This window comes from Myotis nattereri (genome assembly GCF_964212035.1).
Source record: "Myotis nattereri genome assembly, chromosome: 6".
Taxonomy (NCBI): Eukaryota; Metazoa; Chordata; class Mammalia; order Chiroptera; family Vespertilionidae; genus Myotis; species Myotis nattereri.
In genome coordinates this window covers 11,536,428-11,552,192 of record NC_138081.1, presented here as the reverse complement: position 1 = coordinate 11,552,192, position 15,765 = coordinate 11,536,428, and the positions used below count along the sequence as shown (strand labels likewise).

The 15,765-nt window shown below is 40.7% G+C and overlaps 1 protein-coding gene across 1 annotated transcript in view; it reads right to left on the bottom strand.

Annotated features, from left to right (window-relative positions):
• DNAH8 (dynein axonemal heavy chain 8) overlaps window positions 1–15,765 on the bottom strand; it is a 273,951-nt gene that overhangs the window by 145,362 nt on the left and 112,824 nt on the right. The window contains exons 35-41 of the mRNA XM_081093926.1: window positions 12,779–12,978; window positions 11,640–11,793; window positions 9,879–10,042; window positions 7,194–7,296; window positions 6,127–6,231; window positions 5,662–5,823; window positions 1,491–1,715 (exon numbers count right to left, since the gene is read on the bottom strand). Of these exons, the coding sequence (XP_080950052.1) occupies window positions 1,491–1,715; window positions 5,662–5,823; window positions 6,127–6,231; window positions 7,194–7,296; window positions 9,879–10,042; window positions 11,640–11,793; window positions 12,779–12,978 (1,113 nt within the window). The remainder of the gene's footprint in view (window positions 1–1,490; window positions 1,716–5,661; window positions 5,824–6,126; window positions 6,232–7,193; window positions 7,297–9,878; window positions 10,043–11,639; window positions 11,794–12,778; window positions 12,979–15,765) is intronic.

Below are 15,765 nucleotides of genomic sequence, written 5' to 3'. Positions count from 1 at the left end.
ATGAAAAAATAAAATGCAAATATGCTGGCCCAGAAATCTCATTTTAGTTGGGATGCAAATAGATCATGAGTACAATAGTAATTAAGACAAAAAGAAAACAGTTCCATGGTTTTAATTTGTATAGATTTTAAAAATCCATTCTGTATGGAAAGTAATGCTTTGCTCAGCATTTAAATTTAAAAGAAATGTCTTCCATGGGACTCCAGCTTTAAGAATCACTGAGAGATATACAGACATCAGCCTCAATAGTATGCTCTTAGCAGGTACAGTAATGGATTCCATAGGAGTTTCTAGAGGTGGAGTCCAATGAAAGGCAAAGTACAAAGGAAACTGCAATTCAGTGAAAGTAAATCTGTAGAAGACCAAAAAAATATGGTCTAAGTATGCTTGATAATTAGTTTGATCCAGAGGTCAATTCTACAACAGTGTTCATACACATATGAACAACCTGGGAATCTTGTTGAAATGCAGATTCTGATTCAGTACATGAGTTGGAGTGGGGGAGAGGGGAGTGGGGGAGAGGGAGGGGGAAGAGGCTGGAGATCCTGCTTTTCTAACAAGCTCCCCGGAGATGGCAATGCAACTGGTTGGCATACAACACTTTAAGAGATCTACATTCCAGGGGAATAAATACACTGCAGGTCCTTCAATCTTCAATAATATAACTTATCTGATCAGAACTTCTTATCTGATACAAGTTTGAAACAGATTGCCTGTGATCATATTCTTTAAAAAGGGTCCAAAGTTGCATGAATTATGTGTCTCTAATAAAGGAAAGAGGTGCCTTTAAAATGAATCAAATGAAAACACACACACACACACACATACACACACACATTCACAATATTAGTTAAAGACAAAGAGAGTCAAATGTTGGCATATCAAAATCTGCTGGGGTCCCTTCCTTACAACAGCTAACCATTGCTTTAGGAGAACTTGGTCTTGCTCAAGGCTTTTGGTTACTGAGAGTTCTATCTAAAGGTGATTCACATACTACTCCTACTCCCGCCATACAAAACCTGGGCCGCACCACGCCCATGATGCCCTGCTGGACACCATCAGTTGGACAAATATCCATGAGAGTTCTCTGAAGCTTGATTCTATTTGATTCCTTCCCAATCAGCCCATCATAACTCAGGACTAAGCTCATCAAAATTGTATCATGACTCTGTTATTTGGATTAATGGAACAATTGGTTCACATCACAAAGTTGGTTCCAGACTTTCAGAATGGCAAATGTGAATATACATATATGGTTGTTTATACCACCAAATATAGATATTTGTAGACATGGTATACACACACACACACACTCCCACACACACACACACACACACACACACTCACACCAGTTGTGAAAAAGGGTCAGGTAGATAAGAAGATTCATATAAGTTAGGGAATATATAACACTTAATTTTTCATTATTAAGAGCACTAAATTATTAACTAATACACTAAATTACTTAAAATTAAGAAAAAAAGATACTTTACCAAGTCATCAAAAATATCTCTCTGATGCACATGGATAGTAATCAGAGTTTCAAATTTCACTCTTTCAAACTTGCTTAGGTCATGTGTTGTCTGGCTAATTAGAACATTTAGAATATCCAAAAATTTCTGGTTGGTTATTTGCATGATTTTCCTGTCATCTTTTGCATTATGTAAAGCCTCTTCTGAATCGTGTGTCCACAGCATCTGAATTCCCAGAAGCCCAACCTACAAATCCAGCAGACAGACAAGCCACACATTTAAAACACATCCTACAGTGAAATTTGGTGGTCACTTATTCACATGAAGGCAAACAGGGTTTTTACTCATTTTAAACGAAAAAAGGGACATGCATTTCTCCACTTCCAGAAATAGTTTTCCATAGGTCTCTTTGCAACTGCCTACCTCCTTTCTTGACCTCCACTCCCTTTAATATCCATACCTTTACCTACATCTAATTTTCTGTCTACATATTTATCTAAAGGAGAGAGACAGAAAGTGAGAAGGGTTCAAGAAGCTTGTCCTTTGTCTCCTGATGAAGCTAAGGAAACTGTGAGAGAATGTCACTTTAGCTACAATTTCTGCCCCAGAAAAGGGAGTAAAAGTGATCGTATATCCCCCACCTTCACCTCCTCCATACAGCGGTGGCCCCCTTGGGAGCATTTATTCATCCGCAAAAGAACAGATACAAAGTCATCTGGACCAAAAAGGAACCCACTTTTGGCAGAGGGTTGAAAGTAGTGTGTGAGGCATGTAGATGCTACTGGGCACTGCAGTAGGTAAAGGGGAATAAAACCCTTTCCTGATCCCTGCCTCCTCCCGCTAGAGCAACGGCCAATCCCGGGCTCTGCTGGTGAAGACAAATGAAAGCACCTGGCTAAGGTGAGCGACAGAATACGGAGGAAGCAGCCAGTGGCAGGAAGCTCCCAATAGCAAGCAGATTCTAACCCTGATGGCCCCAGAACGGGGCAGTAAGATAGGAAAAGCAAAGAGAAACAATACAAAAACAGCAGGGTAAGGCTGACTTACAGACCCTGAAAAATGACTGCAGAGGGGTACATTCCAAACACGAATCTTTAAAATGACTATCCTGAGTCACCAACAAAAGTTTAAATTATGTTTTCAACTTCGTTTAAGCAGGCAGAAGATATAATAACAAAAACTGGAGGATGTCTCATTAAAATAAAAAACAAAGTAGGAATGCTCATTCTTTGCAATATTATTTGATGCCTGTAATTAACACATTAAAAAATACTGAAAGGGAATACACTAAATATTTACAGGCATCATTTCCAAGTGGTAGAAAGATGGAAAATTTTTATTTTCACTTTCATAGTTTTCAAAATTTTTCAAATGTTTGCAACAGGAATCCATTGCATTCATTCATAATCTTAGAAATGTGTTTTGGAAGAAAGCAAAGAAGAAATTTTTAAAATGTCAAATAAAACCTCAAATTAACATTGTAGTGGACAGATTTCAGTTCTTTGGAAAAGTTGCTCTAGAGAGTAAGGTGAATGCGTATATTTTGAATGAATATATATTCATTAAAGCAATTTTTCCAAAGAACTGAAATTCGCCCACTACAATGTCAAGATTCTTATCTAAACTTGTTTAAAATCTCACCTCTTTATTTGCATATATAGGTATACTAGAGGCCCGATGCACGAAATTCATGCAAGAGTAGGCCTTCCTTCCCCCACCCGCACCTGCTTCCCTGTGGCACCCGGGACCCGAGCTTCCTTCCAGCCGCTGGCAGGCACCCGGGACCTGGGCTTCCCTTGTAGCCCTGCTTCGTCAGGAAGGTCATCCGGTCTAATTAGCATATTATGTTTTTATTATTATAGATATGCACACTGAAGAAAATCCTGCAAGCTAGCCAACTTCCCTGTTGTCTCCTGCTCAGCTTGACCACTGCTCTGACCTTGCTCTTCAACTGCTCCACCTGTAACGCTCCCTCCTCTGACTAAACTAGACTGAGCCTCTCCTTCCGGATACACAGGTGACCCAGCTTTCCTGGGAGAGGAAAAGTATATTGATTTCGTCTAAGCAGCTATTTCCCCAGCTTATCAAATAAAGTATTTTATAAAGATTTATCACAAAGTTAATAATACTAGTAAAAACATTAAGGCTTGCCAAGGATATTATACATTATTTAAAAATCACAATATTAGAGTGTTCTCTGCCATAAAGATTGTTTCTCTCTCTGTACTTGTGCCGTTTGAGTGGATATTTCATAGCCCTCGGCCATGTCCGCCGTGTGTGCAGTCCTTCAGGATTTGGAGTACAGGTTGGCAGGAGCAGGTGGAGAAGAAATATGGTTTGGGCAAAAACTGCCTACATTTTCCTTGGATATCTCCTGCCTTCTATCCCATACTGTCTCTGACCCAGATCACAGGTCATCACTCGTCCTTTATCCTGGCTGAAAATGTGATGGAACTATTGGCATTTTCTCTATCTAGTTTTAAGAGTATTTGGCACATTGCAATGCCCTTCTCAGAGCCAGAGGACTCGCGAGAGACAGCACCTGCTCCAACCCCAGCCTCTCTCAAGGTCTTCGCATTCAAAAGTTAGTTGCCTGAGAGGGCCTCCTTTAACGGACTGTGCCAATTCATAATCACTTGAAGGGAAAATAAATAAAAGGCAAGGTGGATTTTGTTTCCAGAAAAGACATGCTCATTCTCTTTCTATACACTACTAGAGGCCCGGTGCACAAAAATCTGTGCGCTCGGGGGTGGGGGCGGGGGGGGGTCCCTCAGCCCGGCCTGTGCCCTCTCGCAGTCTGGGACCCCTTGGGGGATGTCCATCTGCTGGCTTAGGCCCGCTCCCGAAGGGATCAGGCCTAAGCTGGCAGTCAGACATCCCTCTGGCAGCCCAGGAGCCCTTGGAGGATGTCCACTTGCCAGCGGGGAGCAGGCCTAAGCTGCAGTCGGACATCCTTAGCACTGCTGAGGAGGTGGGAAAGGCTCCTGCCACCACCACTGTGCTGGCAGCCATCAGCCTGGCTTGTGGCTGAGCAGAGCTCCCCCTGTGGGAGCACACTGACCACCAGGGGGCAGCTCCTGCATTTAGCGTCTGCCCCCTGGTGGTTAGTGTGTGTCATAGTGACCAGTCATTCTGCTGTTAGGGTCAATTTGCATATTACCCTTTTATTATATAGGATAGAGGCCTGGTGCACAGGTGAGGGCCAGCTGGTTTGCCCCGAAGGGTGTCCTGGATCAGGGTGGGGGTCCCTCTGGGGTGCCTGGCCAGCCTGGGTGAGGAGCTGAGGGCCATTTTCAGACTGGCCACACCCCCTTCAGGGTGGGGGTCCCCGCTGGAATGCCTGGCCAGCCTGGGTGAGGGGCTAAGGGCCATTTTCAGGCTGGTCAAGCCCCCCAGTGGGGGCCCTCACCCCATGGGGGTGTGGCCAGCCTGGGTGAAGGGCTGATGGCCATTTTCAGGCTGGCCATACACCCCAGCAACCCAAGCTCCCAGCCTCTCTTTTTTTTCTTTCTTTTTTTTCTGGGATTTATTTATCTTCTATAATTGAAACTTTGTAGCTTTGAGCAGAGACCAGGTCCGCTAGATACCCCTGGCAACCCAGGCTCCCAGCCCCTCCTTGAGCGGAGGCCACAGCTAGCTGGAAGCAGGTATCTGGGATTTATTTATCTTCTATAATTGAAATTTTGTAGCCTTGAGTATAGCCCAGGGCTGGCCAGGGCAGGCAGAAAGCTTGGCTTCCTCCATCACCAGGAGCAACCCAAGCCTCCTGCTTCAGCTCTGTGGCCGCTGCCATCTTAGTTGGGTTAATTTGCATACTTGCTCCTGATTGGATGGTGGGCATGGCTGGTGGCGTGGCTTGGGCATAGCAGAGGGATGGTTAATTTGCATGTTTCTCTTTTATTATATAGGAGGATATCCACATCCATATCTGTATCTGTATCTATACCAATGATTTTCATATATAAGGTAAAATTTCCCATAAATGGTTTTAGTCTCTGTATATTCTTACTGAGGCGAGAGCAGTGCAGGGTATGGGCGGGCCTGGAATGGTGTGGTGGACAAGAGGGTGGTTGGGAGCAGTGGGTAGGCCTCCCTAACTAGTTCACAGCTACACCAGGCCACTGTCTCCTGAGCATCCTTCCCCCTTATTTCCACTTCTCATAACCATTATTTAAACAGTGTGTATTCTCACCTGTGCTGGAAAGTGACTGAGGAAAGGTAAGAGTTGAAATCCCGAATCACTGATTTGATAGAACCCAGATCGAATTATGTTATGTAACGATGACATCTGCATTTTTAACAAGTCCAGAAGCCAAATCTCTACGGGACCTTTGGCCATAACAGGAGCGTCCAACTAAAAAATAGATTATAAATATATTACATATTGGTAACAAATAGTTCTATATTTTACACAAAATATTTAAAAAAATGAGTAAAATCAACTGATACTATAGGTGGAAGGAACTAGAAAGATCACTAGGAAAATAAAAGGTCTAAAACTTTCATTTTATAGATAATGAAATGAGTCCCAAAGAAGTTAGCTGATTATCCAAACTAGTGTGTAACACGGGGCTACAGAACTGGAACCCAGGCCCACCCCCTTCTCATTAGAGAATTGCATTCTCCTCATAACAAAAGTGAAACCACGTTAAATTACAATAATTTTTTCTCCTTCTCTTGATATGACGGCCAGGATCCGATCGTAATCTTTTGGATGAAATGTCACTTCATTTATGTTGTCAGATACCGCAGGGAGGTGTGGCTGTAAGAAGCACAAGACAACGCAATAACATCATCCAGGAGCCTAAATACAAAAGCCGCTGAGACGTCTTTAAAAGCCTTAATATTTTTAATCTTTGTAAAATATCCAGAATTCACTTCACTGTTTCCAGAAGAAAAAGAGAAAGAAAAGGACCTTTGGCTGAGTTGGGGGCGCACATTTCAAAGCCAGGCCTGCAGAACATGTCCTCCAAGTCCTCGGATGCCCTCTAGACCAGGGAGATCGGAGTAATGACTGTCCCCTCCCCCCCAGGGACCGAACCACACGGTCCCTCCCCAGCTCGGTCCTGCCTTCTCTCTTGGCTCCACCTCTGTCTTCCGCAGCAGCTTCTGCTTTTCTCTCTTCTCATCCCCACAACTTCCCGGAAACCAACAGCGAAGCTATTATTAGCGGTTTCCCAGACTCCCCAACAGAACTGGCCCTGGGACGCCTCCCACTCCCAGTTCTCGGTATCTTCCTCCTGGAAGTATTGCCCTGGGAAATGGCTAAAAGCATTTGCAAAGCATTCCGGATGGAAAAAAAAAAGACAAATCGAAACCACCAGCTCTATTGGATGTAAGACTATTTAGGCTAAAATACTCACAATAATGAGTTACAGTTAGCGGGCACGCGATGTATGCCAGATACTCTTCATTGCATCATCTCACGTAACCCTCACGGCAAGCCTATGAGGTGGGGCCATTCGTTTCCCGCTCGCACAGACCAGAAAACTAGGGTGCAGGGAAATTAAGAAGCTGCCCAGGGCCGTCCACCCGCTGGGTGGCATAATCAGTGACCTTTGCCTCAGGCGCCAAATACACAGAAAGACGGACATTGTAGAATCAGCAGAATTTTCAATGCTCTCTTTCCTGCCTCCACTTTTAAAGGGTTAACTTCATTTTCATTGTCCATCGTGTATGCTGGGGGGGGGGGGGGTGTTTAGGTGATAGATACTTAGGTTATACCTGTATGGTATGGGAATCACTGGCTTGTCCAAGAATTTCCAGAAGAACTGGATCAGATACAAAGAAGAATCTTGGAAATAGTAATCGCTTCTTCTCCAAATACCTTTAAATAAAGTCGCATTACCAAATGAGATGTTTCTGAGTTATTTATTTTTAGCCAAGGCATGATCACTAAACGTCGTCAATAAGATAACAGCAAACACCTAGAGTCATTGCCATTTGCCTTTGACGTGTTTTCTTAGAACCAAAGCCCGTGCTACCCCATGGACGTCACTTGAGAAAATAAGTGAAGACAAGAAAGGGATCCAGAGCAAGCCTGCCCATCTACCCATCATTTTCCTCCTCCTCTAGGGCGCTCCTGCGACCTTCCAGTTCTATGAACCTCATAGGATGATGTAACCCAGCGTGAACGTAATTCATCCACAAATCAGCACAGTTTGAGTGAAAGAGGGGACAACGAACCATTCAGCTAAGACAGCAGCATAAACTTAAATGAAGCAGGTTATATGTCCACCCCATTTCACAGAGAGCCTGAGAATGAGCTGCTTTATAAGAAAATTACCCATGAATTTGTCTGGTTAATTTGTTCTCTTAGTGCACATTCTACTCCATGTCTGTTGGGCTGAATGGAAGCTCCCTCCCCCTGTCCCGCCCCCCCCCAAAAAAGACAGGTCCTCATCCTGTTCCTTGGAATCTGTGAATGTGACCTTATTTGGAAAAAGGGTTTTTTGCAGGTGTGCTGAAGTTAAGGATATCAAGAAGAGATCGTCCTGGATTATCCAGATAAGCCCTAAATCTAAGAAGTGTGAAGTATGGTAGCAATCATCTCAGGTAGAAACTATAGTTAAACTTTAACCCTGCTGTTCGGTTTCTGTACTTACTTGCTTTATTTAACAATAGAAAAGTTATTTTGATTTTCTGAATTATATAAATCATCCCATTCGATTGAATACCCTATTGATTGTAATGTGAGTACCCCATTGACTGTGATCTCACTGGTTTTAGAAAGCACATTCTTCTGTACTTGGGAACCAGGACAGCACAATTATCCTAAATTGCCTCAGTGGCCACAGATAACGCGTTCCGGTTGACTCAGTGGTGCCAAGATGAGGACTGCACAATTACTCTAAATTGCCTCAATGGCTCTAGATCAGTGATGGTGAACCTTTTGAGCTCAGCATGTCAGCATTTTGAAAAACCCTAACTTAACTCTGGTGCCATGTCACATAGAGAAATTTTTTGATATTTGCAACCATAATAAAACAAAGACTTATATTTTTGATATTTATTTTCTATATTTAAATGCCATTTAACAAAGAAAAATCAACCAAAAAAATGAGTTTGTGTGTCAGCTCTGACATGCGTGTCACCTCTGACACGCGTGTCACAGGTTCGCCGTCACTGCTCTAGATAATGTGTTCCTGTCAACTCAGTGGTACCAAGACCCGATGGCTCCAGATAATGTGTTTCCATTGATTCAGTGATCCGGAGACCCAAAACTATAATTAACATGCTTAAGTCTGCTTCTGTAAACTGCTTTTTTTGCAAACTAGGTTCCACATTCCAAACCCTGGGATGTATCGATACCTTTGTGATCTTTGCCTATAAATCTGGTGGTGGGCTGGGGAGGACACTGTGAGATTTGGAGTGCATGGCCCCCTCGTAGTAACGGATTGCAATAAACGTGACTCTTTAATTCGATTTCTTGAGGCGTCCTTCTGTGATTCGTGGGGTACATTTACAACAGTGTTCTCATGTGAAGGAAAACCCCTATTCTGTAAAACTACTGTTTGGAATTCTCTGCTATTCTTTGGACGGCCTCTTATTCTGGAAAAAATAACTTTGCTTTCTAGCCTGCTTGAATAATGGGGGAGATAAACTTAGCTGTCTGACCTTGTAGGGCAGAGACTAGATACACCCAATGCCATGCCAGGTGCATTTTTTAATTGGATAGAACTGTGTAGTTTTCAAGGCCGCCGCCAGCAAGCACACAAAGGGCTGGCTCTTCTATAAAAAGGGAAGTTCTGCTTGTAGCTTTGCTTAGAATTTGGATTCATTTCCCTAAGCCCACCGCGGTGAATAAAGTGTAACTCCAAACTCTCAGAGCGCTGCTTGGTTCTTGTCCGGTTTTTCTGTAACACTCATAAGAGAAATACAGAATGAAAAACAAAGTGAATTCAGAGACAGAGAGATTGGAATTATGTAGCCACAAGCCAGGAAACTCCTAGAGTTTCCAGAAGCTGGGAAAACAAAGAAAGACTCTCCCTTAGGGCTTTCAAAATTGCTGACACCTCATTTCGTCCAAAACTGTGAGAAAATGGGTTTCTGTCATGGTGATTTGTTACCGCAGCCCTGCAAAACCAATACTATGCCTTCACTCACCCACCCCCAAGTTGAAGGTGTCTTTTTTTGCAGAAAAATTAAATTTATGTGAAATGTTAAATTACTATTTACCCCTCCCGCCATCACTACCAAACCAGAAATACAGGGTGTCCCCCCAAAATGTATATACACTGCAACAGCAGATAGCTCAATTTTGAAAAGGAAATGTATTTTAGTAAACACTGCCTTTATAATTATTCAAAGTGTGTGTATACATTTTGGGGGGGACACCCTATATATAACTTGTTTGGGATAAAACACCAGCACGTATAAAACAATAGGTCATTTAGAAATTAAACTTACCCTGTCAGTGACTTCTGACACACTTCCAGCTGTTCGTGTAAGTGAGGCAACAGCTGCCCCATGGTTTCATCGCCCACACAGCAGCTGATCACATTGGGGTTCTCGTGAGCGCGCTGCATTATCTTGATCCATGACTTGTCAATATTCTGGAAACGTTTTGCTTCCTAAAAATAAATCCACAGTCAGTCAAAATCAGCATTTAGAAACTTGAATAAAGCAAGTATTCACTTTGGAATTTTCTATAGTTCTTCAAATCAGCCTCTGTTAGTCTCAGGCTACATAATTTAAAGGCGGCGATTCCTTTTCATTTGAATTAATTCTGAACAACAAAAACCCAAAGTCATAAAACTGCTTATTGAAATACTGCTTCATCACAACAGAGTTGATCACTTATTTCCTTCTTTTTGATACATTTTTCAAAAGTACCACGTGATTGTTTTGCAAAGCTATCAACTTCAAGCTCAAATCTGGTCTTTCAGCGCTCCTGGTGTTTTGGTTTGATAAGAAAACTGAAAAAGTGTGAAAATAATTTGATCTCAGGATCCTTGGAATAATTACAGCTCAATAATACCCCAGGAAAAAGAAAGGAGAAAACAGTAAAAACCCAAAACAAAGCTTCATTTACATTTTTTTGCAAATTAAATTTTTCTATTTATGATGGATGGCAGTCAGCTTTGCATTCAATTGTGAAAATACCTCTAGAAATTGGCATAATCTTGCCTATTTTAAAACTTTTAAGTGCATTTTTTAGGATGCAACTTTCTGATTAAAAAAGATTTGTGTTTTTAAAATGTTATGTAATGAATGAAATCTATCATTTTCAAAACTCTTTTATCCTTGATTTTTTAAAAAATATATTTTATTGATTTTTTTACAAAGAGGGAGAGGGATAGAGAGTTAGAAACATCGATGAGATAAAAACATCAATCAGCTGCCTCCTGCACACCCCCTACTGGGGATGTGCCCACAACCAAGGTACATGCCCTTGACCAGAATCGAACCTGGGAGCCTTCAGTCCGCAGGCCGACCCTCTATCCATTGAGCCAAACCAGTTAGGGCTATCCTTGATTTTTAATCTGTATAGATCCTGTTTACAGATGTGGAAATTCAGAAAAAGGGAAATTACCTTCACAGAATAGCACTATTAGTGAGTTATTGGCATTTATTTAAAAGGTTCCAATCAAGCTGTTTTAACAATTTTGTTACATGCTTCTAAGGCGAAATTTCCTTGCCCCCTGGTATATTTCTGAACTACCATGAGCCAACTTACTGATAGTTCATTGCACTTACAGAATACAGATTAATTTTAATTCTATCCTCAGTGGGATAGGATATTAATTCTTGGAAGAGATGAGCTGCTATAATTTAACAGTACCACACTTGAACGCACCTCACATCCTCAAACAACCTGGAGAGTTTTCACTGTTGGAAAATATGTGAATTTCTTCTTTCTACTCATGTAAATCAAAGGTCACTTTTAAAAAATTGTTTTGTAAAGGGCCAGATTGCAAATATTACAGGCTTTGCAGGCCATATAGTCTCTGTTATAAATACTCATCCCTGCTTTTGTAATGCTAAAGCCTGTAAACAGAACATAAACAAATGGACATGTCTGTGTTCCAATAAAACTTTATTTACAAAAACAGGCAAGTGAGCTATAGTTTGCCAGCCCCTGGTGAATAACCAAGTCATGACTTTTACAGAGACATGTTGACAACACACACCAAATTATGCTAGCAGAGTTACAAAATCCACATTTACCTGAGGCAGCTGTTTGGCAATATCTCCACCTACGAAGACAGCTTCAAGATAAACCCAAAGGTTCTGGACTACCAGCCACTCTTCAATTATGTCTGAGGAAGTGGACAATTTATACACCCAGTTCTGTATATTTTTTTTAAATGGAGCATTATATCTAAAAAGAGTGGGAAAACAGTACATTTCAATGATGACTGAGAAAGCAGTATGGCCTAACAAAGTAAATTATAGGAGAAACATTCCTTCGGAAACTGTTAGGCCTATGGGGCAATACAATCCTTAACGGCCACAGGAGGACAAAGAGCAGGAAAACCTTGCTGGACCAGGAACCATAGCATATAAGGAGTTGAAACTGTCCTAAAGAACCCTAGTCGCACATCTGCATGCCATCTGCATTCCAAGCGCACCAGCTCAGGCCCCAGACCCACAGAGGACCCAGCACAGATATAGCCACGCTCCACCATAAAAAAGTGCAAAGTGGGAAGCGCCAAGCCCCTAATGGTATATTCCTTTCATGTGTGGCCAGCATGCTTTTCCTGGACCACTGGATGAATATTTGAGCAGGTTTAGCCAAGGAGGGCAATGATGACAAATCAGAAAAATGAAAGAGAAAGAACATAAAGTGAAGAAGTCTTGTCAGTGGGGAATAAAGATGTTCAAGATATAAGCGGCTGCTCAGCCAGCCGGCATGGCTCAGTGGTTGAGCATCAGCCTATGAACCAGAAGGTCACAGTTCAATTCCCAGTCAAGGCACATGCCTGGGTTGCAGGCTCTATATTCCCAGTGTGGGGAGTGCAGGAGGCAGCTGATCAGTGATTCTCTCTCATCATTTATGTTTCTATCTCTCTCTCCCTCTCCCTTCCTCTTTGAAATCAATTTTAAAAAGAGAGAGAGATAAACTGCTAATTTGAGGGAGAATAATTATGGGGACCATCAGAAAAAAATAGGAAGGGAAGATGGGTATCATGAAAGGGAGATGGAGGCCATGATTATTAAGGAGGAAAGGTAGTTCATGGAGAGACAGATAAGAGTCAGCACTCTAGGTCAGAATATCATGCTATGCTGCAACTGCGAAACCGGGCTTTTTATACCCCTAATTACCAAAATAAAATTATAAAAATTAACCCCAAATATAAAATTACCTGTTGCTTAGTAAGGAACCTAAGACCATTAAGCTGTCCTCCATCAAGGTGATGATTTCTGCTGACTCACTTCCTTTGAGTAGAAGCTCTCCCTTTCCCTTAAACGCTGCAAAGCTCAGGTTCTGGTTGGTCCAGCTGTCAGTAACCTGTGCCAGCTTGGCCTCGATATCCTTCTCCTTGATGGCAGAGATGCAGATGTCCTTCAGAGAGAAATCCAGGAATGTGTCACAGCATTCTCATTAAAGGTTAAGTGCCCTGTAAAACCGCCGAATTTTTTAGCCTGGACCTAGAAGTCATTTAGTCATTGTATGGCCAAGAAATCTGAGGCTCAAGATCCTGGTGTTCCAAGTTCAAACTAGAACCTTCTGAGACTCTGACTGCTAATTGTTTTACTTTACCACACACATAAAATGATGAAACTTAAATCATCATTTTTCTTGATTATATTTTAACTGGAGTTTTGGGGCCAAAATTGAGATAATCACAGCTGCTCTATCTCAGCAACTTGCTGAGGAAAAAAGAGAATATATGTGAGAGTCTTGTGAACTCTTTAAAGTAACATATAAACATTGCTATCTTCCTGCCTGGTCAGGCCCTAATATGAACATCTCATTTGCTTAAAAGTCAATTCTATTTTTATCTGATGGTTTTTCCTGTTTTTTTTCTGGGTATTTAGCTGAAAAACACCATGATGGACCGAGAGGGTATTCTGCTAAGTGCAATAAGTCACACAGAGGAAGGTAAATACCATATGGTTTCACTAGTATGTGGAGTCTAAAAACAAACAAACAAATAAAAAACACACAAAAATAATGATCAAACAAAACAAAAATAGACTCATAGAAACAGAGACCAAGATGGGTGAAAAAGGTGAAGGAGAGAATAGTCAAAAATATTGTGATAAATTTGTATGGTGGGTGATTACTAGAATTAGTGGGGTGCTCATACTCTAAGGTATAAAAATGTTGAGTCACTGTATTGTACACCTGACACTAATGTAACTAATATAATACTGTACACCGACATAAATAAATAAATGCAACAGAGTACACATTCTTCTCAAGTAAATATGAAACATTCCTCAGGACAAATCACAAAAAACAAGTTCTAATAAGTTTAAGAAGACTGAAATCATGTCAGGCATCTTTTCTGACTATAATATATGAAACTAGAAATTAATGGCAAGAAAAAATGGGAAGAATCACAAATATGTGGAGATTAAACAATATGCTACTGAACAACCAATGGATCAAAGGAGAAATCAAAAGAAACATCAAAATATACCTTGAGTCAAATGCAAATGGAAATACAACATACCAAAAGTTGCGGGATGCAGCAAAATCAGTTCTAAGAGGGAAGTTCATAATGACAATTGCTTACATTAAGAAACAAGAGAGATCTCAAATTAACAACGTAACTTTAAACTTCAAGGAAGTAGAAAAAGAAGAACAATCAAAGCCCAAAGTTAGAAGAAGAAAATAACAAAGAGCAGAGTGGAAATAAATGAAATAGATACTAAAAAGACAATAGAAAAGATAAAGGATGCTAAGAGCTAGCATTTGAAAAGACAGACAAACCTTTAGCCAGACTCACCAAGAAATAAAGAGAGGTAAGTCAAATACATAAAATCAGAAATGAAAGAGGAGATGTTACAACTGATACGAGTGAATTATGAAGGGTTATATAGGAGACCACTATGAACAACTGCACAAACACGAATTGCACAGTCTAGAACAAATGAATAAGTTCCTAGAGAATCACCTATAAAGACTTACTTATGAGGAAAGACAACATCTGAACAGGTCAATTACTAGCAAAGAGTTTGGATCAGTTATCAAAAACCTCCCAACAAACAAAAGTCCAGGACCGGAGGGCTTCACTGGTGAATTCTACCAAATATTTGAAGAAGAATTGATACCAATCATCTCAAAGTCTTCCAAAAAATCGAAGGGGAAGGAACACTTCCAAACTGATTTTATGACCCAGCATTACCCTGATAGAACACCACATAAGAAAATTACAGGCCAATATCCCTGATAAATGTACTAGTAGATGCAAAATCCTCAACAAAATATTAGCAAACCAAAATCAACAACACATAAAAAGGATCATAACCATGACCAAGTGGAATTCATTCCAAGGATACAAGGATGTTTCACTATCCACAACTCAATCAATAAATTAGAAACATCACATGATCATCTCAATAGATACAGAAAAAGCATTTGAAAAATTTTCAACACCTACTCATGATAATACCTCTCAATAAAGAGGGTATAAAAGGAAAGTACCTCAACATAATAAAGGCCACATATATGACAAACCCACAAAAAGCTGGAAGCTTTTCTCTAAGATCAGGAACAAGACAAAGATAACACTTTTTTTCAACATAGTACTGGGAGTCTTACACAAGTAAGAAATAAAGGCATTGCCCTAACCGGTTTGGCTCAGTGGATGGAGCATCAGCCTGCAGACTGAAGGGTCAAAGGTTCGATTCCAGTCAAGGACATGTACCTTGGTTGTGGGCACATTCCTTGTAGGGGGTGTGCAGAAGGCAGCTGATCAATGTTTCTCTCTCATCGATGTTTCTAACTCTCTATCCCTCTCCCTTCCTCTCTGTAAAAAAATCAATAAAATGTATTTTAAAAAAAAAAGAAATAAAGGCATCCAAATTGGAAGGGAAGAAGTTAAATTGTCTCTGTTTGCAGGTGACATGACCTTATATATAGAAAATCCTAAAGATTCCACACAAAAAAAACCCTGTTAGAACTAATCAAAGAATTCAGTCAAGTTTCACAATACAAAGTTAATACACAAAATTAGTTGCATTTCTATACACTATTAAAAAAGAAATTAAGAAAACAAACTATCAAAAAAACAAATTAAGAAAACAATTCTATTTACAATTGCATCAAAAACAATAAATTAATAGAGATAAAAAGACATCTACAATTAAAATTATAAGATGCTGAAAGAAGAAATTGAAG